The 27,016-nt window shown below is 41.5% G+C and overlaps 1 protein-coding gene across 2 annotated transcripts; it reads right to left on the bottom strand.

The window, feature by feature from the left end:
* Positions 1–445: 445 nt before the first annotated feature.
* Positions 446–27,016, bottom strand: mybl2b (v-myb avian myeloblastosis viral oncogene homolog-like 2b). Of its 2 annotated transcripts, XM_061875580.1 has the most exons (15): positions 26,759–27,016; positions 26,328–26,424; positions 21,365–21,436; positions 21,205–21,297; positions 14,658–14,878; positions 14,455–14,584; positions 14,317–14,376; positions 12,900–13,112; positions 12,545–12,817; positions 12,341–12,483; positions 12,168–12,267; positions 8,113–8,223; positions 7,016–7,120; positions 6,817–6,945; positions 446–1,533 (listed from the first exon to the last, which is right to left on the bottom strand). In XM_061875580.1, exons 1-15 carry the CDS (start codon positions 26,776–26,778, stop codon positions 1,405–1,407), a joined length of 1,896 nt encoding a protein of 631 aa, XP_061731564.1. In that variant the 5' UTR covers positions 26,779–27,016; the 3' UTR covers positions 446–1,404. The 2 variants fall into 2 exon arrangements, with proteins under 2 accessions (XP_061731564.1, XP_061731565.1); XM_061875581.1 differs by lacking the exon at positions 14,317–14,376.

The following is a 27,016-nucleotide window of genomic DNA, read 5'->3' as shown; positions in this document are numbered from 1 at the left end:
GAGCGAGCGCAAAAAAGTGATAGCTCCCGTTGTGTTATCCGGCGTCATATAAAAGTATATGTAGTGTTCATCGTGTGAGGCAATGCAAAATAAACAATAAAAACTGTTTGAATTGGTCCAGGTTATCAGGGACTGTTATTACTGACGGACAGGTGTCGCGGTGTGACTGCAGCCAGGCAAGTAAGAAAACCCCCGTCTCCATGGCAACGTTTATCGCTTTCATTCATTTGCCGCTTATCCACTAACCCAGAACGTTGAAAGAGTCATTTTGGACCCAAATAACTCAAGGCTGTCAAGCGCCATTCAGATAAAACTTGCGGGCCGCATTAATATTAAACTTTCATTTGAAGGTGGGGGCCGCAAAATAACGTCCGCGTGTCTGAGACCCCTGAACCCCTCTGCCACCGTGAAGTTCACTGCAAAAAAAAATACTAGCAAGTCTATGACAGATGTAATAATATTTTTATTAAAAGACGTTGAACACCCTACAACGTAACAAACACACACCAAATCATATCAACGCGGGGAAAAAAGCCTTATTCATACAAGTTATTGACCCTACTTACCTGGTAAATTGATGTTTGATTTTGCTCATTTGAAGGTTTTCATCCCGCCCTCCACCCGTGTGCAACTGGGATAGACTCCAGCACCCCACACGACCCCGCAAGGGACAAACGGTAGGAAATGGATGGATATTTACAGAAGTCTTATAAACTGCTTAAAAACGGTTACCAATGCTGTGCATATCTTATAAGGCCTAAATTGTGACTACACTTTAAAGTGAAAGAAAAAACCCAATAAATATTTACAAACTGTACATGACACAATCAAGCTTGTGTATCCCAGCTGTCAATCATTCCATGCTTCAGAACCACATTCAAGTGTTTGGTACATTTTCAGTCACTTAAGTTAAATGCTGGTAGTGAAACGACTGGATATTTTCCAAGGCAATGTTCATGTAACACTTTTTAAATTAACTTCTCAATGCTAAATATGTTTGAATTTACAGCACATGCAAAAAACACAGTTGTGGACATCGGGTAGACGATGTACAGTATATACTTTGCACATTATAAAATGACAAATGCGACATGCAATGTAAAATCTGCCTCATCAATGCAAGTCTTGTTTGCCAATTTGAAGTGTTTTGTGTTGCCTTGTAAGGATGCTTGGCTGTCAATGCAATATCGTGACCTTGTTTTCAGACTTTAGAGATGCCTTGGAAATGAGACACAATCAAAAGTGTTTCTATCTTGTCCTTGCTGAAGTTGAGGCTCCACTCTGCACAAGGTGGCGACTCGTGATGTGTTCACACACACATTTACAAGGCGGTTCTTCACAAGGGCAAACAACACAACTATGTGTTGTGTTTGTGTGACGAGCTGATACGGGAGTGCCAGTGATCTAAGACAAGACCAGAGCTCTGTTTGGAGCGTTGGACTTCAGGGAGCGAAGGTAGCGCCTCGCTTTCTCCGTCATGATCAGCTGATCTTTAGTTTGTCCACACGCAAGTGTCTCCCATTCTTTGGACATCTGATGAGGGGAAGAAAAAGCACAAAAGGATAAGGGAAAGTCATGACAAATAGTTGGTGAATAAATACAAAAATACATTAAGTACAGGCTACTATCATTAAGGATGAAGTTGATTTTTCTACTGTGAAATAGACACTGATAATTAAGCAGCATAGTGGTCTCTTAATTGAGACTCACCCATTAGTCTCGGCATCTCTTGAAAGCCAGTCACAGAGATTCATGTTTTTAGGGGCCGCCAGGCCATTGCAAAAGGACTCCAAAGGGGCCGCCAGGCCATTGCAAAAGGACTCCAAAGGGGCCGCCAGGCCCATTGCAAAAGGACTCCAAAGGGGCCGCCAGGCCCATTGCAAAAGGACTCCAAAGGGGCCGCCAGGCCATTGCAAAAGGACTCCAAAGGGGCCGCCAGGCCATTGCAAAAGGACTCCAAAGGGGCCGCCAGGCCCATTGCAAAAGGACTCCAAAGGGGCCGCCAGGCCCATTGCAAAAGGACTCCAAAGGGGCCGCCAGGCCATTGCAAAAGGACTCCAAAGGGGCCGCCAGGCCCATTGCAAAAGGACTCCAAAGGGGCCGCCAGGCCATTGCAAAAGGACTCCAAAGGGGCCGCCAGGCCCATTGCAAAAGGACTCCAAAGGGGCCGCCAGGCCATTGCAAAAGGACTCCAAAGGGGCCGCCAGGCCCATTGCAAAAGGACTCCAAAGGGGCCGCCAGGCCATTGCAAAAGGACTCCAAAGGGGCCGCCAGGCCATTGCAAAAGGACTCCAAAGGGGCCGCCAGGCCCATTGCAAAAGGACTCCAAAGGGGCCGCCAGGCCCATTGCAAAAGGACTCCAAAGGGGCCGCCAGGCCATTGCAAAAGGACTCCAAAGGGGCCGCCAGGCCATTGCAAAAGGACTCCAAAGGGGCCGCCAGGCCCATTGCAAAAGGACTCCAAAGGGGCCGCCAGGCCATTGCAAAAGGACTCCAAAGGGGCCGCCAGGCCCATTGCAAAAGGACTCCAAAGGGGCCGCCAGGCCCATTGCAAAAGGACTCCAAAGGGGCCGCCAGGCCCATTGCAAAAGGACTCCAAAGGGGCCGCCAGGCCATTGCAAAAGGACTCCAAAGGGGCCGCCAGGCCCATTGCAAAAGGACTCCAAAGGGGCCGCCAGGCCATTGCAAAAGGACTCCAAAGGGGCCGCCAGGCCATTGCAAAAGGACTCCAAAGGGGCCGCCAGGCCATTGCAAAAGGACTCCAAAGGGGCCGCCAGGCCATTGCAAAAGGACTCCAAAGGGGCCGCCAGGCCCATTGCAAAAGGACTCCAAAGGAGCCGCCAGGCCATTGCAAAGGGACTCCAAAGGGGCCGCCAGGCCCATTGCAAAAGGACTCCAAAGGGGCCGCCAGGCCATTGCAAAAGGACTCCAAAGGGGCCGCCAGGCCATTGCAAAAGGACTCCAAAGGGGCCGCCAGGCCCATTGCAAAAGGACTCCAAAGGGGCCGCCAGGCCCATTGCAAAAGGACTCCAAAGGGGCCGCCAGGCCATTGCAAAAGGACTCCAAAGGGGCCGCCAGGCCCATTGCAAAAGGACTCCAAAGGGGCCGCCAGGCCATTGCAAAAGGACTCCAAAGGGGCCGCCAGGCCATTGCAAAAGAACTCCAAAGGGGCCGCCAGGCCATTGCAAAAGGACTCCAAAGGGGCCGCCAGGCCATTGCAAAAGGACTCCAAAGGGGCCGCCAGGCCCATTGCAAAAGGACTCCAAAGGGGCCGCCAGGCCCATTGCAAAAGGACTCCAAAGGGGCCGCCAGGCCATTGCAAAAGGACTCCAAAGGGGCCGCCAGGCCCATTGCAAAAGGACTCCAAAGGGGCCGCCAGGCCATTGCAAAAGGACTCCAAAGGGGCCGCCAGGCCCATTGCAAAAGGACTCCAAAGGGGCCGCCAGGCCCATTGCAAAAGGACTCCAAAGGGGCCGCCAGGCCCATTGCAAAAGGACTCCAAAGGGGCCGCCAGGCCATTGCAAAAGGACTCCAAAGGGGCCGCCAGGCCCATTGCAAAAGGACTCCAAAGGGGCCGCCAGGCCCATTGCAAAAGGACTCCAAAGGGGCCGCCAGGCCCATTGCAAAAGGACTCCAAAGGGGCCGCCAGGCCATTGCAAAAGGACTCCAAAGGACCCTATTGTTCTTTGTGCGTTTTATTATTATTCTTTCTTTTTTATTCCGCACTTATGCGCTGTAATTTGAGCCCTTAACATGCTTCAAAACTCACCAAATTTTACACACACATCGGTACGGTGGACCTTCCCAATATATTAAGCAACCAAACCCCAAAAATTAAAATTGCACGCTGGCACCCCCTACAAAAAAAAAACAAAAAACAGACTGCTTGTCACTTCCGTTAGCAATGTCGTAGAGACATGAAACAAAAACCCCTATGTAGGTCTAACCTAGACCTACATTTCCTAATCATACATCCTCGGGCAAAAATCAACAGGAAGTTGGCAAAAACCCCTTCAAAACAACATTTTCGCAAGATATGCAATTTTTGCCTCTTTGAGTTGTAATTTGACCCCCTTAAAATGCTTCAAAACTCACCAAACTTGGCACACACATCAGGACTGGCGAAAATTGCGATGTAATGAAAAAAACCAAACCCCAAAACTCAAAATTGCGCTCTAATGCAATTTTTGAATAAAACAGAAAAAACTGCTCCTAGGAAGAAAACAGAGAAAACTGCTTGTAACTACCGGTAGGAATGTCAGAAAGACATGAAACAAAAACTTCTATGTAGGTCTCACTTAGACCTACATTTTAATAATTGACATCCTTTAACAAAAATCAACAGGAAGTTAAAAATTACCCCTTCAAAATAAAAGTTTTGTAAAAACCCGTCACCTTTTTTCAAACATTATCTCCTCTGAGCGCCTTTGTCGTGTCGGCTTCAAACTCGCACAGGAGAGAGTTTGAACCCTTCTGATTAAAAGTTATTCACAGTTATTCACTGCTCCGGTTTAGATTTTACGCGCCTTTAAATAACCCCAGTGCAAATTTTCCTAACAAATGTCATTTTTGCCTCTTTGAGCTGTAATTTGACCCCTTTAAAATGCTTCTAAACTCATCAAACTTGGCACATACATCAGGACTGGCAAAATATGCGATCTAATAAAAAAAAAAAACTCCAAAACTCAAAATTGCGCTCTAGCGCCCCCTAGGAATACAACACAGACAAACTGCTCCTAGGAAGAAACACAGACAAAACTGTTTGTAACTTCTGGTAGGAATGTCAGAGAGACATGAAACAAAAACCTCAATGTACGTCTCACTTACACCTACATTTTAATAATCGACATCCTTCACCAAAATTCAACAGGAAGTTTGCTATTCCCACTTCAATACAACAACTGCATTTCTTTCACAATGCATTAGAGTCTCAAAATGGTGGCACAAAGGCGTCCTTATAAAATGCCCAAGCGACATTACAAGTGTTCTTACTATGAGACTGATGTATAACACATGTGTATACAACTTTTTCTCTGTGTAATAATCCATCCATCCATGTTCTACCACTTATCCGGCCTTGGGTCTCGGGGGCAGCAGCCAAAGGCGGGTCCGGCCAACGCTGCTTGCAGCTTTAATTTTTTATTGCAATTTCATTATGTTTTTGTATTTGATCTTATTGTTCCTGTATTTCATAGCAGTGTGAATCTTATAACAACTCACAATTTGATTTAGATTCCAAGAGTGACAATACAATTTAAAATAAATTCTCAATTCAAACCAGTTTTCGTAATATATATCATTATTTTGTATAAAATTATGATAAAACATTTTTGAAACAGGATACAAAAGCTCCTATTGGCTGAAAAACCATGATGTATACGAGCAAACCCAGATATGCCCTAAAAAACATTTTTTTTTACATAATAAATTGCTTTATCAAATAGGAATCACAAATCAAATGTGAATGAATATTTTCCCAGCACCCTCAGCGTATTTTATAGGGGTGTGGCACAAAATCAAAACTTGTTCTATTTTACCCTTTGGTTGATTGGATATTACATTGTGGGGACACTTTTGATTGTCATGTCATGTACGGATGTACATTGTGGACGCCGTCTTTGATCCGCAGTAAGTCTTTGCTGTCGTCCAGCATTCTGTTTTTGTTTATTTTGTAGCCAGTTCAATTTCAGTTTCGTTCTGCATAGCCTTCCCTAAGCTACAATGCCTTTTCTTAGGGGCACTCACATTTTGTTGATTTTTGGTTTAAGCTTTTTACCTGAACGCTGCCTCCCGCTGTTTCTGACACCTACAAAGCAATTAGCTACCAGCTCCCCCTTACTGATATGGAAGAGTATTACACGGTTACTCTGCCGAGCTCTAGACAGCTCCGACACTCAACAACAACACATCATTTGCAGATTATTATTACTAGTTTGCTAAAAATATTTATCACCCAAATAAGTGAAATGACATAATCTCCCAGGGCACACTAGACTGTATCGAACGGCACAGTGGTTGGAAAACACTGCCGTAACAAGTATGGTTTATATCAGATTAGATCCTAACCTCAGAGACTGCAGGGTTGTTATAAAAGCCAGAGGTGGTGCAACAAAGTACTAGTGATATATATTAGTGTTTTTTCATGATTCCATACATTTTGTACACAGAATTGAGTGATTCCATAATTGTTTCTCAAATGACTTACCAAAAATATATTTCTGATTGTTTTTGTATTTCTAAAAGCAAGAAAGTTGCCATTTATAATGACTTTAGTTTTGCGCCATGACTGTTTAATCACGTGAGTCCCAGCCCAAGTATTCTATATGTCCTCAAGAACTCCTTTGTCCCACACGCCATTAGACTGTACAACTCCTCTCTGGGGGGTACTAGGATGACAGGGGATGCAAAACATTAACAGTGCGATATGTTTTCATAACATGGTCACTACTGCCTACTTTGTCTTGTTATAGTCTTATTTTACTGTTATATTGTTATTCCCATTGTTTTTATTCTTTTTGTAATATTTCTCTATTTTGTTTCCTTTTAAACCCCCATGATTTACTTTTTACTTTTTTTTGTTTTTTAAATTGATTTCAACTCCGTACACTGCTGCTGGAATTTTAATTTTCCTGAAGGAATCAATAAAGTACTATCCATCTATCTTCATGTGCACGGTGTACAGTGCGAGCGACTTAGGTGTTACTTTGGTTTAAGTTAAGACTTACACTAAACATAACTTGCAACGCTGCCGTATGAGCAGAACTGGTTGGTAGACTAATGACCACCCGTATTAATTGATCAAAAAGGTGGGACTTACTAGAGGTGGAGGCACCGCACCAGGAAATATGGTGCTGTCACACGGTCCCAAAAGGAAACCCTGATCCAGAATATTTTCACCAGTTTTATTGCAAAATGAAGAGCTTATATGAACCATCACAGGTTCTTCCTGTGGACAAACAAACACAATGAATTAAATATGCTTCCAAAGTGTCAAAATAAACGTCCTACAATGTTACCTTGGTATACTTGGCTTCACTCTTAGATTTGCGTTTGGATGTGGGCATCACTTGGCAGTCATCCAGGGCCAATGACTTACGTACTTTTTTCATAGGTGGACGATGCTGGGAGTAAAACATGTCTTGTCAGATTTATTCTCTTTAAAAAAGAGGCTTTGTCTTGCTGAGAAGCATGCAAGTTAGTGAACTAAGGATTTCACAGTCTTTATTGTCAGTTGCTCCCATAGATTAGTTTTGCTGACTAGCAGTAGACAACTGTAGTTGTGCATAATAAACACTTATTATGCATGTGAATGAAATTAGTATACCATGATTTTGCTTTGGGATTAATTTAAGACTTTGCATTTATTCATAACATGAAAAGTGTCTTGGAAGACATTTCACCGCTCATCCAATTAGGCTTCATCAGTTTGGGCTCATATAATTAAATTGGTCAAATCTACAAACTTTTGTAGTTCAGCGGCTGGTGCCAAAACCCCAAATATTTATACTCCAAAAACCAGGAGGCTGTGCCTGGGCAAGGATGTTTTTTCCCTATGTAGTGAGACAAACAACTGTTTTCATGCAAACGAGCAATCCTAACTGTAAAGCCAACGACAGTCGTTGAAGTGTAAATTCCCCCTTGTTAGCATTGAAGTACTGTGTGGCAGAACGACCATTGTGAATAGACTACTATCAGTCCAAAATAGCTGGAATCTTCCACGTAAGCATCCCATTCAGAGTCTTTTAGGAATGGTTGAAATAATGGTTCAATACCAATCTAAGTCTATGAGCATGAACTGAAGAAGCCCACTCGCGAGAGAGGCAAAATGTCTTCCAAGTCAAACCAAACAGTCCAGTTGCGATCGATTGAATGCCCTAAAATGACAATGACCTGGATGAATGAGAATCTTCATAGACAATAGAAAAAGTGACTTGTTATCACGAATAACTTGTAAAAAGTGATTCTATGACTTGGCTATTTATGCGTGCAATCATGCTGTGCCTTGACCCACCTATTCCAATCCTGCCAAAGGAAGGGAAATGTACCAAACTTGAAACCTTAGGTGTGAAGATGCCTCACTTTACTCAATAAACAATAAAACCGTCGAGCTTACCATTGCTTTGCGCCTTTGCTCGGGAACAGTTGGAAGCTGGACAGTCAAGTCCATCCCCACATCTCTTAGGATGACTTCATTTATGTCATCCTCAAGGTTCGGAGTCTGAGGCTGCGACAACAGCAAATAAGAAAAATGAAGTGCAGCCAGATTCTTCATTTCAATTGATAATAACATGCTATATTTACATGCCAGAAAACAATAAAAACTGGTAAATATTTTCGAAAAATTCTCTTTCAGATGAGACAACAATTTTAAAACCATCCTCATTAAGGAAAATCTTTGCAAAATTGACTTGGGATACTAAAAACCCTTGCTGTCAACAAAGACCCTTTGTAAAGAAACAATATGCATACAGTAAGAACCAACTGCTTGTTTTAACGCGATACCATCGTTTTTGAATATGGTTTGTTGATATGCTATATCTGTAAATGCAGAAAAGCTGTGCAATTTCTCTGCATGCTGTATCAGCACAGTACATTTGGCATAAAGTAGGGGTGCCTCCATACAAATTTTACACTCCTAATACAATACCAATATTAGAGCCTTGGGCATTGGCCCATATCAATATATCAGCACGAAACCTACATACTTTGATTACTTTGTAGTGAGAAATGTAAGACAAAGTTTGATCACGTGAAACTACTCAAACAATTATAGGTATGAAAAACTACTACTGAAAGCCACTACTAGCGACCACGCAGTCTGATAGTTTGTATATCAATGATGAAATATTAACATTGCAACACATGACAATACGGCCACTTTAGTTTACTAAATTACAATTTTAAATTTCCTGCGGAGTTTCTTGTTGAAAATGTCACGGAATGATGACGTGTGTTTGTGACGTCTCGGCTTGTAGCGGACATATTAGCCCAGCACCACTTACGGCTAAAAGTCGTGTCTTTTCATCGCAGAATTACACAGTATTTTGGACATCTGTGTTGCTGAATCTTTTGCAATTTGTTCAATAATAATGGAGACTATAAAGAAGGATGCTGTTGGTGGAAAGTGGTGGATTGCAGCTGCCTTGAGCAACGAAACACAGCCGGTGTTTCTTTGTTTGTTGTGAAGCTTTAACACAGAGCGGTCAAGCAAACATGTTTCTCTACGTCAACCAGCAAGTTTTTGGATGGGAAAATTGTGATATTAAGTCGGCTCTTACCGGAGACTTGAGTGGATTATGCGACCTCCTCTTGTAGCTGTCAAAAAGGCAGCTGTGATCTTGGCTACTCCATTAGCTTCTCTCAGAGACACTGGCGTTCACCGCAGCCCTCTGACTTTCAGGTATGACTTTTATAATCTCACTAAAACACTATTAACACAATAAGCAGATAAGGGATTTTCCAGAATTATCCTAGTAAATGTGTCTAATAACATCTGAATCGCTCACACTGCCGTCGCCTGGAGCCGTTGCCTTTTTTCTTTTAAAAGTGTTTCACTCTAACTTTCCTCATCCACGAATCTTTCATCCTCGCTCAAATTAATAGGGAACTTGTCGCTTTCTCGGTCCGAATTGCACTTGCTGCTGGTGGCTATGATTATAAACAAGGTGAGGATGTGAGGAGCCCTACAACCCGTGACGTCACGCGCACATCGTCTGCTACTTCCGGTACAGGCAAGGCTTTTTTTATTAGCAACCAAAAGTTGCGAACTTTATCGTTGATATTCTCTACTAAATCCTTCTAGCAAAAATTATGGCAATATCGCGAAATAATCAAGTATGACACATAGAATGGACCTGTTATCCCCGTTTGAATAAGAAAATCTAATTTCATTAGCCCTTTAACATATTTATTAATAGCCGTCTGAAATGGACGTATGCTGTCCTTTAAAGTGGAACTGCACTTTTTTGGAATGTTGCCTTTCATTCACAATCTTTATGTGACAGAAGAACACTTTTTCTTCTAATGCGTAAGTCCACTCACAATGGAGCCTATGGGAGCCGCTCTATTCTGCCTATAAAAGCCCTTAAAAACATCCAAACATCTCCATCGAGGCTTTATGTACATACAAGCTGTGAGCAAACAAAATAAAACATCACTTACTGTATACTCTCTGCAGTCATTAGGATGTCGACTGATATAATATTGTTGTATTCCCATTTAGATAAAGAATGACTTATAATCCTCGCGTTGAAAAGGGTGGTGGAACCAACCGCCTTATCCTGTCGTTCTCGCCATTACCGGGTCTAAATTGGCTGTTAAAGTGTACCAACTTGTCAGAATATGTTCTTATCCTTTTACTTTTCAGGTGAGCAGCATTATTTATGATCTACAGTAACATTGCCACAAAAGCTTGTGATCACAGCACCGCTATAAATAGTTTGTCTGCGTTAGCGCTTATAATAACAACATCACTAACACTTGGTTAATATTCAAGTAACAAAATGCAATTGGGGTAGTGTTGGTGGCTTTCAGGTGGTTATTTATTGGCTTTTATGGGCAGAAGAGAGGACATTGTAAGCTGACTTTTATTTTTTACGTTTATTTAATATTTTGAATGCATTAAAAAAAAAGTATATTTGTCATATCTTACATAATAATTGTGAACGATAGGCAAAATTTCAAAAAAGGTAATGTTCTCCTTTAAGTTGAAATGCAGTGGTAATTGTTTTTTATGGCACAATAATTCACTACGTTGAACTCATGAATCTGAACATTTAAAAAATCAGTTATTATTATTACGGTATTGTTCAATGTGTTCAAAATTACTCACTGAAATCTTTTAACTGAGTTTTAGTCAAAAAATAACATACAAAAATAGACAGAGTACACTTTCTTGGCAGAAGAAACAGTAAATCTTGTTTTGGCTTCTTAAGAGCCACTGAGTTTAAATATGTTTATCTTCTTCTGTTTTGAACGTTTTTAAATAGATTTTTTTTAATGATAAAGCCTCATTTCCTGGTAAAGACACCTCCGAGCTATCACTGTGTTCTAAGAGGGCACAGCCTGTAGGTTCAACGAGCACATTTGAAAAGCTCAGTTTCTCAGACAGCAAGTTTAGATTGTGTCTCTTGTAGCCACGGTAGCATTTAATAGAATAAGCCTGCCATTATCTTGTTCGCTTGCTTCTGCAGTAAATGGGCAGCGGTATAGCTCGGTTGGTAGAGCGGCCGTGCCAGCAACTTGAGGGTTGCAGGTTCGATCCCCGCTTCCGCCATCCTAGTCACTACCGTTGTGTCCTTGGGCAAGACACTTTACCCACCTGCTCCCAGTGCCACCCACACTGGTTTAAATGTAACTTAGATATTGGGTTTCACTATGTAAAGCGCTTTGAGTCACTAGAGAAAAAGTGCTATATAAATATAATTCACTTCACTTCATCACTGGTCCGTAGGTTTATAAAGTAGCTTTTATCAATACCAGTTTAACGATTATTTCAATTCAAAACCTAATTAGTTGGGAGTTGTACTGCTGTATATCAATAGTACCGTTTATCGTTATTTCCCAACTATTCACACAGTAAGTTGAATGACGCGTACACATTTTTTTACTGGATACTTTCTAATACGCTTCTGCCTTGGAAACTTTGTATCTGAGTAGTATGTAACTATACCTATGTGATACTTGTTTATATTGACACATTTTGCATTTTAGACAGCAATATTGTTAAATTAAGGGCACTTTTACATATGTCTAGCTTGTGTGCTATTGCGTGCTTAGCGGTTGTGTAGCTCCTTGCTCCTAGTGGCCCACCATGTTAACCTTCCGTAAATTACTATCACTACAATACAATATCAACCTTGTGTGCTTAAAGGAGGACATTTAACTTTATCTGGCTTTCAAAATCTTTGAAGCCTTTCACAAGGAAAAACTACATAACTGCTTGTATCGGCGCATTTATTGGACATTTTCGAAGCCAGCCTGATTACTCTTTGCATATCTGATTACAATATATATACCCCTATTATTAAGTATTAAACACAACAGTGCAGTGGTCTACAATTGTTTTTTTTTAATTACTACAAACTAAACACCTAATAAACGCAAGTGTTCTGGGGGTTTTGGTGATCACAACTTTTCAAATGTTTGCATTTATGTTTTAAAGCTTACCAGAGGCTGTAGAGGGCCATACTTCTCCATGGCATTTTTGAACGGCGTTGGAGTACGTGGCATCGTGCAGAGCTCGGACTTGTGATTGGGCGTGACAAATCTGCACGAAAACGAACCGTGAACACTTGACATTCAGTCATTGAGCCGTCCCATGTGAGTTGGCCAGCACTTACACAGAGTGTTTCTTTTGAGTGATGGGGGTCTTGTCTCGCTGTAGAGGAGTGGTGACGGTGGCTTTCTGGCTGCATACTGGCGTGGATGTCAGCGACGGGTTCTCCAGGTCATGAGTATCCTGCTTGGTCCACATGTTCAAGAACTGGAACGATATTGGGAGGTTGAGGGACTGCGTCATTTCTTCGTCATTGCTAAAGACGTACTTGAGAAGGTGAAAAGGGTAGAATTTTCACGGGTGTGCTCTTAGGTGTCATCGCCCTACTTCCATCAGGGGACAGGGCCACGCGTCTACGACTTCTGTGACTCAGTCTGGAAGGGGGAGTGACCCCACCAGGAGAGATGGGTATAAGTTCTCCTCGGTTTCCTCTGCTCAACTCCTGGAGGGCGCTGCCCTCCAGGCGGAACTGGTGGCGTTCTGGGCTTGGGCTTTCTTCAGGCAAGTCGAACGCTTCCAGGTTACACCAGACATCGAGATCCTGTAGCGTAAAAAGAAGTGTCTAAGGGCGTGCAATTCCTCCCAAATGTATTCCTTCTGGGAGGGGTATTGATTATTCTTACCCCATCTACCATTTCTAAGACCTCCCTCAGTGGACCAGTAGGGGAAAGAAAAACAGAATTGTCCACCACCCAGCTGGTAGAATTAATCTCCCCCAGGGTGTCTGCTTCTGACACAGGACTTGAACTATCCTTAGGAGAGAGGACTACAATGGAAGGACCTGCTTCATCCATCAGGTCACCCTCAACAGCTGCTGAGTCGGGCATTTCTTGCAACTGTTGGACAAAAAGATAATAAACTGTGTATTTCAAACTTTTTGGGGTTTTTTCAACCAATGACAGATGTTTGATTTCCCCTAGGGCTGGGCAATATATCGATATATCGCGGGTTCGTCTCTGTGTGATACAGAAAATGACTATCGTGATATTCGATGATACGTTCTCACGCAGTTGCTTTTAGCTGCGGGCATTACACTGCATGCGTTTCCTACTCTTTCTTGTCTCTCCTCACAAAGACTTAAAGGAACGTAGCTTCTTACACACGTCACGTGTGCAACGTCACACGCTCCCGCGGAGCAGAGGTAGCGACATGGTAACGTTAGCCGTGATGCCAACGGTGAGGTGCGGGTGGTAATACGAGAGAGAGAAGGTATGAATCTGGTAACAAATGGAGGAAGGATTAATTACTAAGAAAAACAGCACGGGGTGCATCGTCTGGTGGTGGTTTGGCTTCAAGCGGGAATCTGTTCAACATTTTCTCCAAAAACTAGCAGCATTGCTATTGAAGCATCATTTAAAAAGTCACCCGCTAGAGAATGAGGAATGCTTGAAACTCCGCATGTCAACATCTCTGGCCGGTGCCACACCAACAAAATGCCGAAGCAATTATTTCCAGATCAACACCGTATTAAAAAAAAAGTCAACAACAGAAGGATATAACGTCCGCAGGAACCTGTTATGCAGCTCATTTTTATTTGACAGTTATTGAAATATCCTGTGTGAAATCATGAACAAAAGTGCGCTTTATTTGTTTTAAACTATTGTGGTGGCGTTCTGTACAAAAAGTAAACTTTAAATTAGTGTTCTTTTGATATGTCATCTTGGTGACATCATTCACAAAAGTGCATTTATAGCTTGTTTTAAAATGTCTCTGACAATCTTGCATTTTCTGTTTTGGAAATGACATGAATGTTTGTGCCACTGCTTAATAACTGTTTAATAAATACAGTTTTAGTTGTGATTTCCCTCTCAGCATGAAAGTTTAAAATGAGCATGTATTAATGCAGTATGAAGAAGAATGTTTGAATGTAGACACATAGAATCATCATACTGCTGTGATTATATGCATCAAGTGTTCATTCAAGGCTAAGGCAAAATATGGAGATATATATCGTGTATTGTGACATGGCCAAAAAATATGGAGATATTAATAAAAGGCCATATCGCCCAGCCCTAATTTCACCCTCAAATAGTTTCTTACTGGGGTGTGCGTTTCCTGCCCCGGGGTGAGGTCAGCACTCTCTTGATAGCAATTAGGCATCTGTGTGATCAGGTTCCCCATGTATAAAAATATGTAACAATGCAAACACATGGGATAGCTTAAGACATGACAACCCACCTGGACATCCTTAACACGGGTTAACAGCTCCTCCACCTCGTTCAGCTTCAAATCCTCCCGTGCGTAGAAGCCCATTTCTACCTTGCGCTTGATGGTTGAATTCCAGTGATTCTTCACTGCATTGTCAGTCCTGTTTGATCACATTTTCAATGAGCAGGTAAGAAACCCACGCCGATCATTTCAAACCCGGACAGCAAAACTACCTTCCCGGCAGCAGCTTTGCGATCTCAGCCCAGCGGTTGCCCAGCAGACAGCGAGCCTTATAGATGATGAGGTCCTCCTCGGCCGTCCATGAAGACTTCTTCACATTGGGGTTGAGGTGGTTGTGCCAGCGCTCTCTGCATTGCTTCCCAAGCCTTCCCTTCAGATGCTTGGCTACCACCGCCCATTGTTTGTGACCATAGAGGCTGACAAGCTCTATGACCTGAGGAATGAAAGGGGGAATTATTTAAGCTATAATATCCCTCTTGAAATTGCAAGTACCATATCTTCAGGACTAAAAGTCGCTTTAGATCCTGCCGCCTTTGTAACGGCGCTGATAATTTATGAATTTTCCGAGCCATTTGGTGATGTGTTCAACAAATAGTTTTCATATTACGCCAACAGACACTCTGCATCTGACCCATCACCCTTGATCACCCCCTGGGAGGTGAGAGGAGCAGTGAGCAGCAGCGATGGCTGCGCCTGGGAATCATTTATGGTGATTTAACCCCCAATTCCAACCGTTGATGCTGAGTGCCAAGCAGGGAGGTAATTGGTCACATTTTTAAAGTCTTTGGTATGACTCGGCCGGGGTTTGAACTCACAACCTACCGATCTCAGGGCGGACACTCTAACCACTAGGCCACTGAGTAGGTCGGAGACTATTGTCTGTGCTATGGAGCCATCTCTTGGACGAGTTTGCTCACCATAGCGTTTCTACTCGAAGGATTCTTCATTCATCACTCCAAGCACAGTTTGTAAGTTTTTCAATGTAACTAAAACAATTCAATTCATTTTTACTGAACCGTCCAATGTGTGATGTCTGTAGGAGTGTCTTATAGTAATTAGCTAGCATCATTAGCATTAGCAAATATGCTAACACAGTTACAAGTGTCTGCGTTTGTAACATTAACTTACAATAGCATTCTTTTTGTATCGTTTCAGTTCAGTAAATTCATCAAAAGATCACTGTGGAGGTATTGGGTCTGTTTAGCTGATTGGAGAGCTAGAGGGTCCTTGACAATGACCTCGGTTTTGTTTGATGAGTCGTTATATTGCTGTGTGAGAGGCACCGTTGGGAAACAATTAAGGTACAGTACGGGCCAAAAGTTTGGACACTTACTCATTCAATGCATTTCCTTTAGTTTCATGACTATTTACATTGTAGATTGTCACTGAAGGGATCAAAACTATGAATGAACACATGTGGAGTTATGTACTGAACAAAAATGTGAAATAACGGAAATTTTTTTGATATTGCAGTTGCTTCAAAATAGTCACCTATTGCTCTGATTACTGCTTTGCACACTCTTGGCATTCTCTAGATGAGCTTAAGGAGGTAGTCACCTGAAATGGTTTCCACTTCACAAGTGTCATACTTTTGATGCCTTCAATGACAATCTACAATGTAGTCATGAAAATAAAGAATACACATTGAAAAGAGAAGGTGTGTCCAAACTTTTGGCATGTACTATATATAAATAAACACTTACAAAATATTTTGTACCAGTATTTATATCAGTGACTTATGGTATGGTGCGGCTAAAATATTAAAAAAAGATTTATTTATTCAAAAATTTGTTGGGTGTGGCCAAAAATACCAGTGTACTCTATAGCCTGGTACTTGCTGTTGTTACTCACATTGAATGGTAGTTCATTGTTGCATTGAACTGAACTAGACTGTACATCACCTGATCAAAAGTTTAAGACCACAGCCTGTAAAGACAAAATCTTCGAATAAAATGTGAAATCAATGTCGTTATCTGTCAGGTATAATAGACAAAAAAAGCTTTTCCTCTTTGACTGGATTGCATGAACAAGGCCTCTTGCAGCGAGCTATTGCTGCTAAGGTTGGATGCGGTAAGAAAGTCCTTTTAAACTTCTTATTGATCAAGTGGCAGACCGGAAAACATTTCATCGGCCCTTTACCAGAGGTTCTGACTAACTACCCGTCAAGACACAGGCGGGCGTTGGGCCAAACTAAGGTTGTTGCTGGTGCCGAGTGCGGTCCAATAACCACCACACGGCATATGGAAGACAACGGTTTTAAGAATAAAAAACATCTTAAAAGGCTTTGTCTTCTGAAACGCCTCTGAATTGCCCTTCTGGAACTTGCACCACTGTCCCAAGTACGGTATATTGAAACGTAGAAGTTTAATTTTTCAATGAGAAAAATACTGTCTGTGTGGTAATGACCGGTTTTTCAAAAGGACTACACTGCAGTTCACAAAGGTCTTCTTCCCCAGGAATAACTTTAGTCTTTTACTTGTTCGCCTAAACTAAATTCAATGAATAACATTTGGGAATGGATGACAAGAAGAGTTTACAAAAATGGACATGAGTTCATCCAGACAGCGGATGCTTAGAAACACCGGCATCAAGTATACCCAAAAACTATTTTTGAGGTGATTGACAACAATCGCATAGCCACTCATTCTTCCTTTTTTGAAATTGTATTTCTATTTAAGAATGGTGTCAGGATTTTTTGAGCTGTGGTCTTAAAATTTGGATCAGCTCTTTAACAGCCTACTTTAGTTCATGCCTGTTTACATTTTGAAGTTCTACTTAGAAACGTCTTAATTAGGCAGGTTCTTGCATTTGTTCAACTGGTCTTAAAAGTTTGATCGGAAGTGTATGTCAATTCTTTGGTATGTCTTGCATGAATATAAAAACTGAAAATGAATCTTTGAAGACTTTGAAGTCTTAAAGACCACTGTAATGCACTGAGTAAACTGCAGTTTGCTTTGATGACCCCCCCCCCCCCGTTTGATGGCCATTTAAAATGTGGTAACCAACAAATCAGTATTGTGGGCGAGGATAAGTAGATAGCCCAGATCTTGGTAAAAACAAGTAACAGTGCCAAATAAACCACCACAAATAAATGAATATAAGCGGGCTTGCTGATATGAGCTGGTAACACTGTAACAACTGTGTTACCGATACAACTTTTTCACTTCTGATCCATAGTAATTAGTAATGGAGCCTTTATATCGGGTATTGGCCGAAACCAATATGGATCCAATATTAGCACGGAATATACATACTATAATGCTGTGTACTGTAGAATGTTAGAACAAGTTTGAACTTTGATCGAGTGATATCAAACAGAAAACAATGGTTAATAGACACCAATCTATTTATTATTAACTGTCTGGAACGGGCGTATGCTGTCTTTAAGTTGAAGTGGAGTGCTCAATGTATTTTGACGATGAGTGACCACAAATATTCATTAATGATGCAGTAAGTTAAATGATGTGGTAGGGTTGGGCGATTATAAGATCGTGTTCAGTGTTCCTTTGAATTTTTCATGTGTTTGAGCAAACACAATACCTTCCTGAGCATTCAGTGGAGCACATGTGAGCAACATCAGGTGTGCAACTGTGGCCATACCAACCATCATAACAAGTTAAATATCCTATTATTATAATGTATTGTTATTATAATCAAATGACAGCAGTCATTTCCATGAGAGTATGTTCTAATGCAATTGATTTGGCCCACTTAAAACCAAAAAAATCTTGTTTTTCATGAGCTGTGTACTAGTTTTGTATGCCCGTGGAAACTATTTGTCTCCCTTTCAGAGATCACAATTAGTTCCCTGTAAAACCTTCACATGTTGCACAATGAGATGTAAGCATGGGATAGAGTGTACACTCCTGTAACTTTCCCTCTGTAAAATATATCTTTTATGGGCATTTCTGTAGTCTAGTGACAGCATTTCATGATTAATATCCGTAAATTAACATTCTTAATAACAAATGACAGTAGAATAAGCACACATCTGATTGGGGAGTCTTAGTGTAACGACATGGCTTTTACACTTTGTGTGGGTTGTTGGAGTTTTCCGACCTTTCGTGTGGCCATAAACACATCAGTGGCTAAGTGTCACCAGTGTGTGTGTTGGCGCGGGAGAGAAAGCGAGCGGCTGCAGTTGATATGACCAATGACAAAGAGTTGGTTTTGGCCAGGTTTGTACAGCAGAAAATGACCAGTTTTGCTAGATTTAAGTTTATTAATAATGTTTTGGTGTGGTTACAGCCGACAATAAACAGTTTTGCTCAACGTAATTGATGGGATTCCTCAAAGCGCCTTGACAGACATCCCAATAATCGAACAGTGTTAACAATGATTGTTTAATCTCTTGTCGTCATCGGTCACTCACAGTTGCATTGCAAAATAATACATTGTTGTGTTTATTTGGTTTACAGTTCAGATGGGATTTGAATTTATGCACGTCACAGATTTGCTGTTCGCAGAGGACGTGCAAGCAGTGTGCAATTGGGCAGGTAGAGAGAACGTTGCTCAAGTTTAGTTTCAGTTTGATCACAGTCATCAGCTGTTAGCATATATTACCTCGATCAATCATGGATTAAATGAATGTTAGAAAATACTGCAGTAGTAAACAGTAGGGATACACCGGTGGTTGGTATAATCAATTCAAATCAGATGATATTGAAAATAATGTATCTTGATCATTTTTTGGGGGCCATATTGCCCAGCTCTATGATGCGGACACATTTGTTACTGGATACTTTCTCAGACACTTCTGCCTTGGAGACTGTGTATCTGTAAGTAATATGCAACTATAGTTATTTCATACTTGTTTATACTGACAAATGTGCTTTAGACTGCAACGTTTTAAAAGGAAGACACTTACTACGTATGTCTAGCTTGTGTGCTATTGTGTGCCGAGCTGTTGTGTAGCAGCTCGCTTCTGGGAACCTATAGCCTACCATGTTTACCTTTTGTAAACTGGCTTTCTAACTTTGCGTTAGCAAATACACAACAGGACTGCTTGTATCGGCGTGATTATTTTGGAGATTTTAAATGCAAGTAGGGTTCTTCAGTATACCGGTACTAGTATAGTATCGCGGTACTAATGAATCAAAAAACGGTACTATAATCTGTTTAACAATTTTTTAACGTGCATAACGGCGCGCCATCACGTCATGACAGATTTTCGAACAGAGGAGCACAATCACAGAGTACTTACAAGCAGACGGTGTGTAGACAGAAAAGGGAGAATGGACGCATTTTGGCCTAAAAACTGAAGCTATAACACTGAAACACCCTCAGGAAGAGGTGCTATAAGACATGGCTAGCTAGCTAGCGGCGAACATCCATCTGCAGTTGGCAGAGTTTTAGCTACTTCTAAATCACTAATCCTCGCCTCCATGGCGACAAATAAAGTGTGTTTCTTACAAGTGTCATCCCTGCAGAACTAGGAATAGTTAAACATGCTTCACTACACACCATAGAAGGATACGATAGCTAACCGCTAACAAAAGCTAGCCCGCCTGAATGTAAACAAATACCATGAGTGGATCTACACCTGACATCCACTGTAATGACACCAAGTCCAATAGCGTATCTAGTCTATACTCATACGATTACAGCAATATTAAAATCCTTGTTGCTTTTTTCAAAATGTATTATGTTTTTAAACTCAGGAAGTATGTCCCTGGACACATGAGGACTTTGAATATGACCAATGTATGATCCTGTAACTAAATGTGTGGTATCATCCAAAACTAATGTAAAGTATCCAAACAAAAGAAGAATAAGTGATTATTACATTTTAAGAAGTGTAGATAGAACATGTTGAAACAGAAAATAAGTAGATAAACGGTAAATCAACAAGTGGATTGATAATCATTTTTTACAGCTTGTCCATTATAATATTGAAAAAATAATAGAACGATACATGACAATGTTACTGCATATGTCAGCAGACTAATTAGGAGCCTTTGTTTGCTTACTTACTACTAAAGGACAAGTTGTCTTGTATGTTCACTATTATATTTATCAGCAGACTAATTAGGAGCCTTTGTTTGCTTACTTACTACTAAAGGACAAGTTGTCTTGTATGTTCACTATTATATTTATCAGCAGACTAATTACGAGCCTTTGTTTGCTTACTTACTACTAAAGGACAAGTTGTCTTGTATGTTCACTATTATATTTATCAGCAGACTAATTAGGAGCCTTTGTTTGCTTACTTACTACTAAAGGACAAGATGTCTTGTATGTTCACTATTATATTTAAGGCCAACATTGTTCTTGGATTACAATAAATAAATAAATGATAAATGGGTTGTACTTGTATAGCGCTTTTCTACCTTCAAGGTACTCAAAGCGCTTTGACACTACTTCTACATTCACACACTGATGGAGGGAGCTGCCATGCAAGGCGCCAACCTGCACCCATCAGGAGCAAGGGTGAAGTGTCTTGCTCAGGACACAACGGACATGACGTGGTTGGTACTAGGTGGGGATTGAACCAGGGACCCTGGGGTTGTGCACGGCCACTCCTTTTCACTGCGCCACGCCGTCCCAAGTAACATATGTTTAATGTAACCTAAGATTTTTTGTGTGAAAATAAAGCCAATAATGCCATTTTTTGTGGTGCCCTTCTTTTGTAAAAGTATCAAAATACATTTTAGTAGCAGTACCAAAATATTGGTATCGGGTCAACTCCAGATGCAAGCCAACAAAATACTTTTTTTTTTAACTTATATCCAATATCGGAGCATTAACAACATACAGTACCTTGTCGTCTTCCTCTTTAGTCCAAGGGCCTTTAATCAAGTCGGGATCTAAAACTTTAATCCAGCGGTGTTGACATTGGTGTTCAGTGTGATTCTGAACACAACAACGGACAATCAAGACGTAGCTGAGGCAAAAAAAGAAGACCCTGCCGTCAACTCACAGGTATGTGCGCGGCTACTTCCTTCCAGTCGTTCTGTCCACATTTCTGAACCAGGGCTTTCAGCTTTTCATCCTGTGGGCAAAGAAAACGACTTTGGAATGTTTGGAATGACTGTGGGACCCGTTTTCTTTTTTTTTTTTTCATTAAAAGAAAAGACAGACAGCAGCAGACAGCAGCTTTATTGTTGTTCATTCTTAACATGTACAAGACATAAGAACTGAAAGGACATTTTCGGGCACAGTCCCACTAAGAGCAGACATACGTTACAAGGGGACAAGACGGGACCGCCAACAGATCAGTCACTTACGGCGCTCCTTAAAAAAGGTGAGAAAAAGGTGACATTGGGGAAGGGGGAAGAGTAAAAATATCAGTGTAAGGCTGGACCCTCAGGAGGGGTCCAGACTGAGTCCGAGGAAAAAACCTTACATAGCATGGCACACATAAACATGGTACATGTAATCACACCAACTCACAACAGAGAGGGTGGGGGGTGGGGGCCCTGGAGTCCGGCTGCTGCTATAAAGCGCTACTCAGCCATCCACAAACCCCGGGGGAATTAAGCAGTGGTGAAGGTGTTGATTTGGGGAGTGGCGTGTGCGTGCATGTATGCCCAAATAACTTGGGTGAGATGATAAAAAATTATACAATTAATTGATTTTTCAAACTGAGACTCACTGATTTGGGCTCCTTTTCTGTGAAGAACATATATCAGAACACATATTTCATGACCACACATCATACACTCCCCCTTACACATTTCTATTATATATAAGATGTCCTGGCTCGGGATCTGCGTGGGTTACTCTGGCTTCCTCCTACCTCCACCCCGAACGGGACAAGCGGTAGAAAATGGATGTCCGAGTCCAGTGGCTAATAGAAGTGTGGAAATGTATGTTTTATTTACCCCCCCGCCCCCCACACACACAAAGCCTCGACAGGAGGAGGACAGAGTGTAGAAAATGAGAGCAGACAGTGTTGACAAACAATGTTGCAACTAGGTGCAGAAACACAAAAGAAGAATTCCCATGGGATGCAGAATCTGGCAGAGAAATTTTCCGTGCAACGTTCATATTGTTGTTATTCAGCCAGCGTTTGTGGGTCTGATGGACCCGTTGCATTTTATAGCTTTTTTTAATGCTTCACAATCAAACACTTTTATGTTAAAATACTGGACAGATGTGTAGTCCTGGGTTCAATCCCGGGCTCGGGATCTTTCTGTGTGAAGTTTGAATGTTCTTCCCGTGACTGCGTGGGTTCTCTCCGGGTACTCCGGCTTCCTCCCACTTCCAAAAACATGCACCTGGGGATAGTTTGATTGGCAACACTTAATTGGCCCTAGTGTGTGAATGTTGTCTGTCTATCTGTGTTGGCCCTGCGATGAGGTGGCGACTTATCCAGGGTGTAGCCCGCCTTCCGTCTGAATGCAGCTGAGATAGGCTCCAGCGACCACCCGCGACAAGCCGTAGAAAATGGATGGATGGATGTTTATTGGGATAAGGTAAACATCTGTTCAGTATTTTAACATATAAGTGTTTTGATCGTGAGGCTTTAAAAGCCACAAACTCCAACGGGTCCAACAGACCCACAAACAATGGCTGGGTAACAAAAATATGAACATTAAACAAGAGTTAAAGGCCTACTGGAATGAGATTTTGTTATTTAAACGGGGATAGCAGGTCCATTCTATGTGTCATACTTCATCATTTTGCGATATTGCCATATTTTTGCTGAAAGGATTTAGTAGAGAACATCGACAATAAAGTTCACAACTTTTGGTCGCTAATTAAAAAGCCCTGCCTTTACCGGAAGTAGCAGACGATGCGCGCGTGACGTCACGGGTTGCAGGGCTCCACACATATTCACATTGTTTATAATGGGAGCCACCAGCAGTAAGAGCAATTCGGACCAAGAAAGCGACGGCAGTGTGAGTGTTTCAGATGTAATTTGACACATTTACTAGGATAATTCTGGAAGATCCCTTATCTGCTTTTTGTTTTAATAGTGTTTTAGTGAGATTGTAAAGATTGTAAAGGCATACCTCGAGGTCGGATGGCTGCTGTGAACACGCAGTGTCTCAGAGAGAAGCCGAGGAGCCAAGCTCACAGCTGCCTTTTTTGACAGCTGCTGCAGGACGACGAATAATCCAATGATGTCTCCGGTAAGATATATATCACAATTTCCCCATCAAAAAACATGCTGGTTGACGCAGCGAAAACATGTTCGCTTGACCGCTCTGCTTCACAACAAACAAAGAAACACCGGCTGTGTCTCGGTGCCGCTTTCCACAAACAACATTGTTTTTTGTAGTCTCCATTATTAAATGAACAAATTGCAAAAGATTCCGCAACACAGATGTCCTAAATACTGTGTGATTACGCAATGAACAGAGACGACTTTTAGCCGTGTTTCCTGACAGTCCGTGACGTCACGCGCACGCGTCATCATTCCGCGACGTTTTCAACAATAAACTCGCGGGAAATTTAAATTTGCAATTTAGTAAAGTAAAAAGGCCGTATTGGCATGTGTTGCAATGTTAATATTTCATCATTGATATATAAACTATCAGACTGCGTGGTCAGTAGTAGTGGCTTTCTGTAGGCCTTTAATAGTTTTGAACAGAACTCTGGGGTTGTTACAGTGAAGTAAAATATTTGGGCATAATCATAGAGCAGGGGTAGGCAACCTATGGCTCTAGAACCAGATGTGGCTGTTTTGATGACTGCATCTGGCTCTCATAAATCTTAGCTGACATTGCTTAGCACGATAAGTAATGAAAAATCCCGCTGGAAATAACAGTGTTAAAAAAAAATGTTCAAATGATAAAATATTCTCATGCATTTTAATCCATCCATCATTTTTCTACCGCACATGTTCAGCCAACCCCAGCTGTCCTTCGGGGTACAGGAGGTTCGCATTAATGGAAAGAAGTATTTTACTTATAATTGGTTAGCTTCAGAATAACAATGTTATAAAAAAGAATAAGAGACTTATTATACTCTAAAAATGCTTGTCTTACTTAAAAATGCACACATTGTATTCAGTGTTAGAACAAATATTATATGGCTCTTACGGAAATACATTTTACAATATTTGGATTTCATGGCTCTCTCTGCCAAAAAGGTTCCCAACCCCTGTCATAGAGTATCACTGCGATGAAGTAACAACTTGTCCCAGGTGTACGACGCCTTCCGCCCGATTGTAGCTGACAGAGGTGGGTAGTAACGCGCTACATCTACTTGATTAACTTTTGGGATAAATTGTATTTCTAAGAGTAGTTTTTATGCAAGATACTTTTACTTTTACTTGAGTATATTTATAGAGAAGAAACGCTACTTTTACTCCGCTCCATTTATCTGGAATCAGGTCGCTACTCGCTACTTTTTTTTTTATCGATCTGTTAATGCACGCTTTGTTTGTTTGGTTTTTGTCAGACACGCAGCCAAAGTAGGAACTACGCATGCCTGCGTTTCACCAATCACATGCAGTCACTGGTGACGTTGGACCAATCAAACAGAGCCAGGTGGTCACGTGACCGTCACATGTAGAACCTGACATGTTGACAAACTTATTGGGGTGTTACCATTTAGTGGTCAATTGTACGGAATATGTATTGTACTGTGCAATCTACTAATAAAAGTTTCAATCAATCAATCAAAAGTGTAAAGGAAAAAAGACACTTTTTATTTCAACCGTACTTCCCGTCAAAAGCCTAAAGACTGATTGCACAGTTCCTGTCTTCACAATAAAAGTGCCACTCCATCGCGCCTGCGCTAACAAAATAAGAGTCTCCGAAAGCCAGCGCAAACAAGCTAGCAAGCTACGGAGTTTGCCGCCAATGTATTTCTTGTAAAGTGTATAAAAAGGAATATGGAAGCTGGACAAATAAGATGCCAAAAACCAACGACTTTCATGATGTATTAGACAGGAAGGAGGAACTTTTTTCTCCTCCATTTGAAAACCGGGACGTTATCAGCACTAAAATGCAAGTCATCAGAATCAGGTAATACACCAACTTATATTCTTGTCTTCATGAAAGATAGGAATCTATATAGGAATCTATATGTTAAACATGCATGTTTAACATATTTAACATGCATGTTGTAAAGACTATGTCTCCCGGCTGGCCTGGGAACGCCTCGGGATCCCCCGAGAAGAGCTAGACGAAGTGGCTGGAGATAGGGAAGTCTGGGCTTCCCTGCTTAGGCTGCTGCCCCCGCGACCCGACCTCGGATAAGCGGAAGATGATGGATGGATGGATGGTATATTCATTAAAACACCTTTAACATGTCAACAAAAACGGCAAAATAAATAAATATAAATTATATACAGTATATATAAAGGTATGTATATATATATATATATATATATATATGATATGTGTGTATATGTATATATGAGGTAGATCACCTCGACTTGGTCATTTATTAAGTAATTGATAAACGTTGAAAAACTTATTGGGGTGTTACCATTTAGTGGTCAATTGTACAGAATATGTACTGTACTGTGCAATCTACTAATACAAGTTTCAATCAATCAATCAATCAATCAATGAATGCCTACTGAGCCTATGGTGCTGTTAAGTTATTGTGGCTCAATGTGCCTTAATTTTTTTGTATTTTAATGTATTATTATTTAATATATATTATTGTTTTAGTTGCTTAAGAGATATCCCTGGCTCTGAATTTGCTCATTGCTATTTTTATGTTTTTGTGCATTATTTGTTGCCGTAATCATTAAAGGAACAGGTTACTCATCAGTTACTCAGTACTTGAGTAGTTTTTTCACAACATACTTTTTACTTTTACTCAAGTAAATATTTGGGTGACTACTCCTTACTTTGACTTGAGTAATACATCTGTAAAGCATTTTCTGGCTACTCTACCCACCTCTGGTAGCTGAGCTAGGCTCCAGCGAGCCCAAAAGGGAATAAGCGGTATAAAATGGATGGCTGGTGTGACCTCACCTCCTCTTGTGTCCACTTGACTTTGACTTTGCCACCTTCTCTCAGCTCTGCCACATCCGAGTCGGTGTCAGGATGCATGCTGTCCTCCCCATCCTCCCTGAGGACACATGGTCATTTGAAAGACAATCGTGTTTATATATCCAACATTTAGGTGAACGCCAGATGGTCATTTGAAAGACAATCGTGTTTATATATCCAACATTTAGGTGAACGCCAGCGACAAAACAAGAGGCGGTTAGGCTTGGCGGAAAAAGGGCGGCCTGCTCAACAGTCAATGAGGTCACATGCTCTTTCATGAGAAGAACTTCTAATAACATGAAACAAACATCTCGCCGACTAATAAGGTCCAATTCGACGTTTTAAAGGAGTCGGGAGTGAAATGAGTCGTGTCGATTATTCGCTTCCTCCGGATGACAAAGTTAGCAACTTACCCGCGCGGCCGCCAGGACATTTTGTCCAACCTTTTTCTGTTGTTTGCGACCAAACAGCCTGTCTTGCGGCCCCTTTCACGTCATGTACACAAACGTTGTATTTTTCTTCCAATGTCCGTGTACAGAGTGGCTTTTTGGGGAGCCTCGGGGATGTTTAGTTTGACGGCGAAAGAAGCGAGGCAGCCGCAGCTCCGCGCCCGACAGTGCGCGCTCCCGGATTTCTATCTCGCGCCCTTCCTCCTCACTGAAAGCCAGCCA

Source organism: Nerophis ophidion, linkage group LG16, assembly GCF_033978795.1.
Source record: "Nerophis ophidion isolate RoL-2023_Sa linkage group LG16, RoL_Noph_v1.0, whole genome shotgun sequence".
NCBI classification, from domain to species: domain Eukaryota; kingdom Metazoa; phylum Chordata; class Actinopteri; order Syngnathiformes; family Syngnathidae; genus Nerophis; species Nerophis ophidion.
The sequence above is the reverse complement of the archived record's forward strand: the minus strand, read 5'-3'. Positions and strand labels throughout refer to the sequence as shown.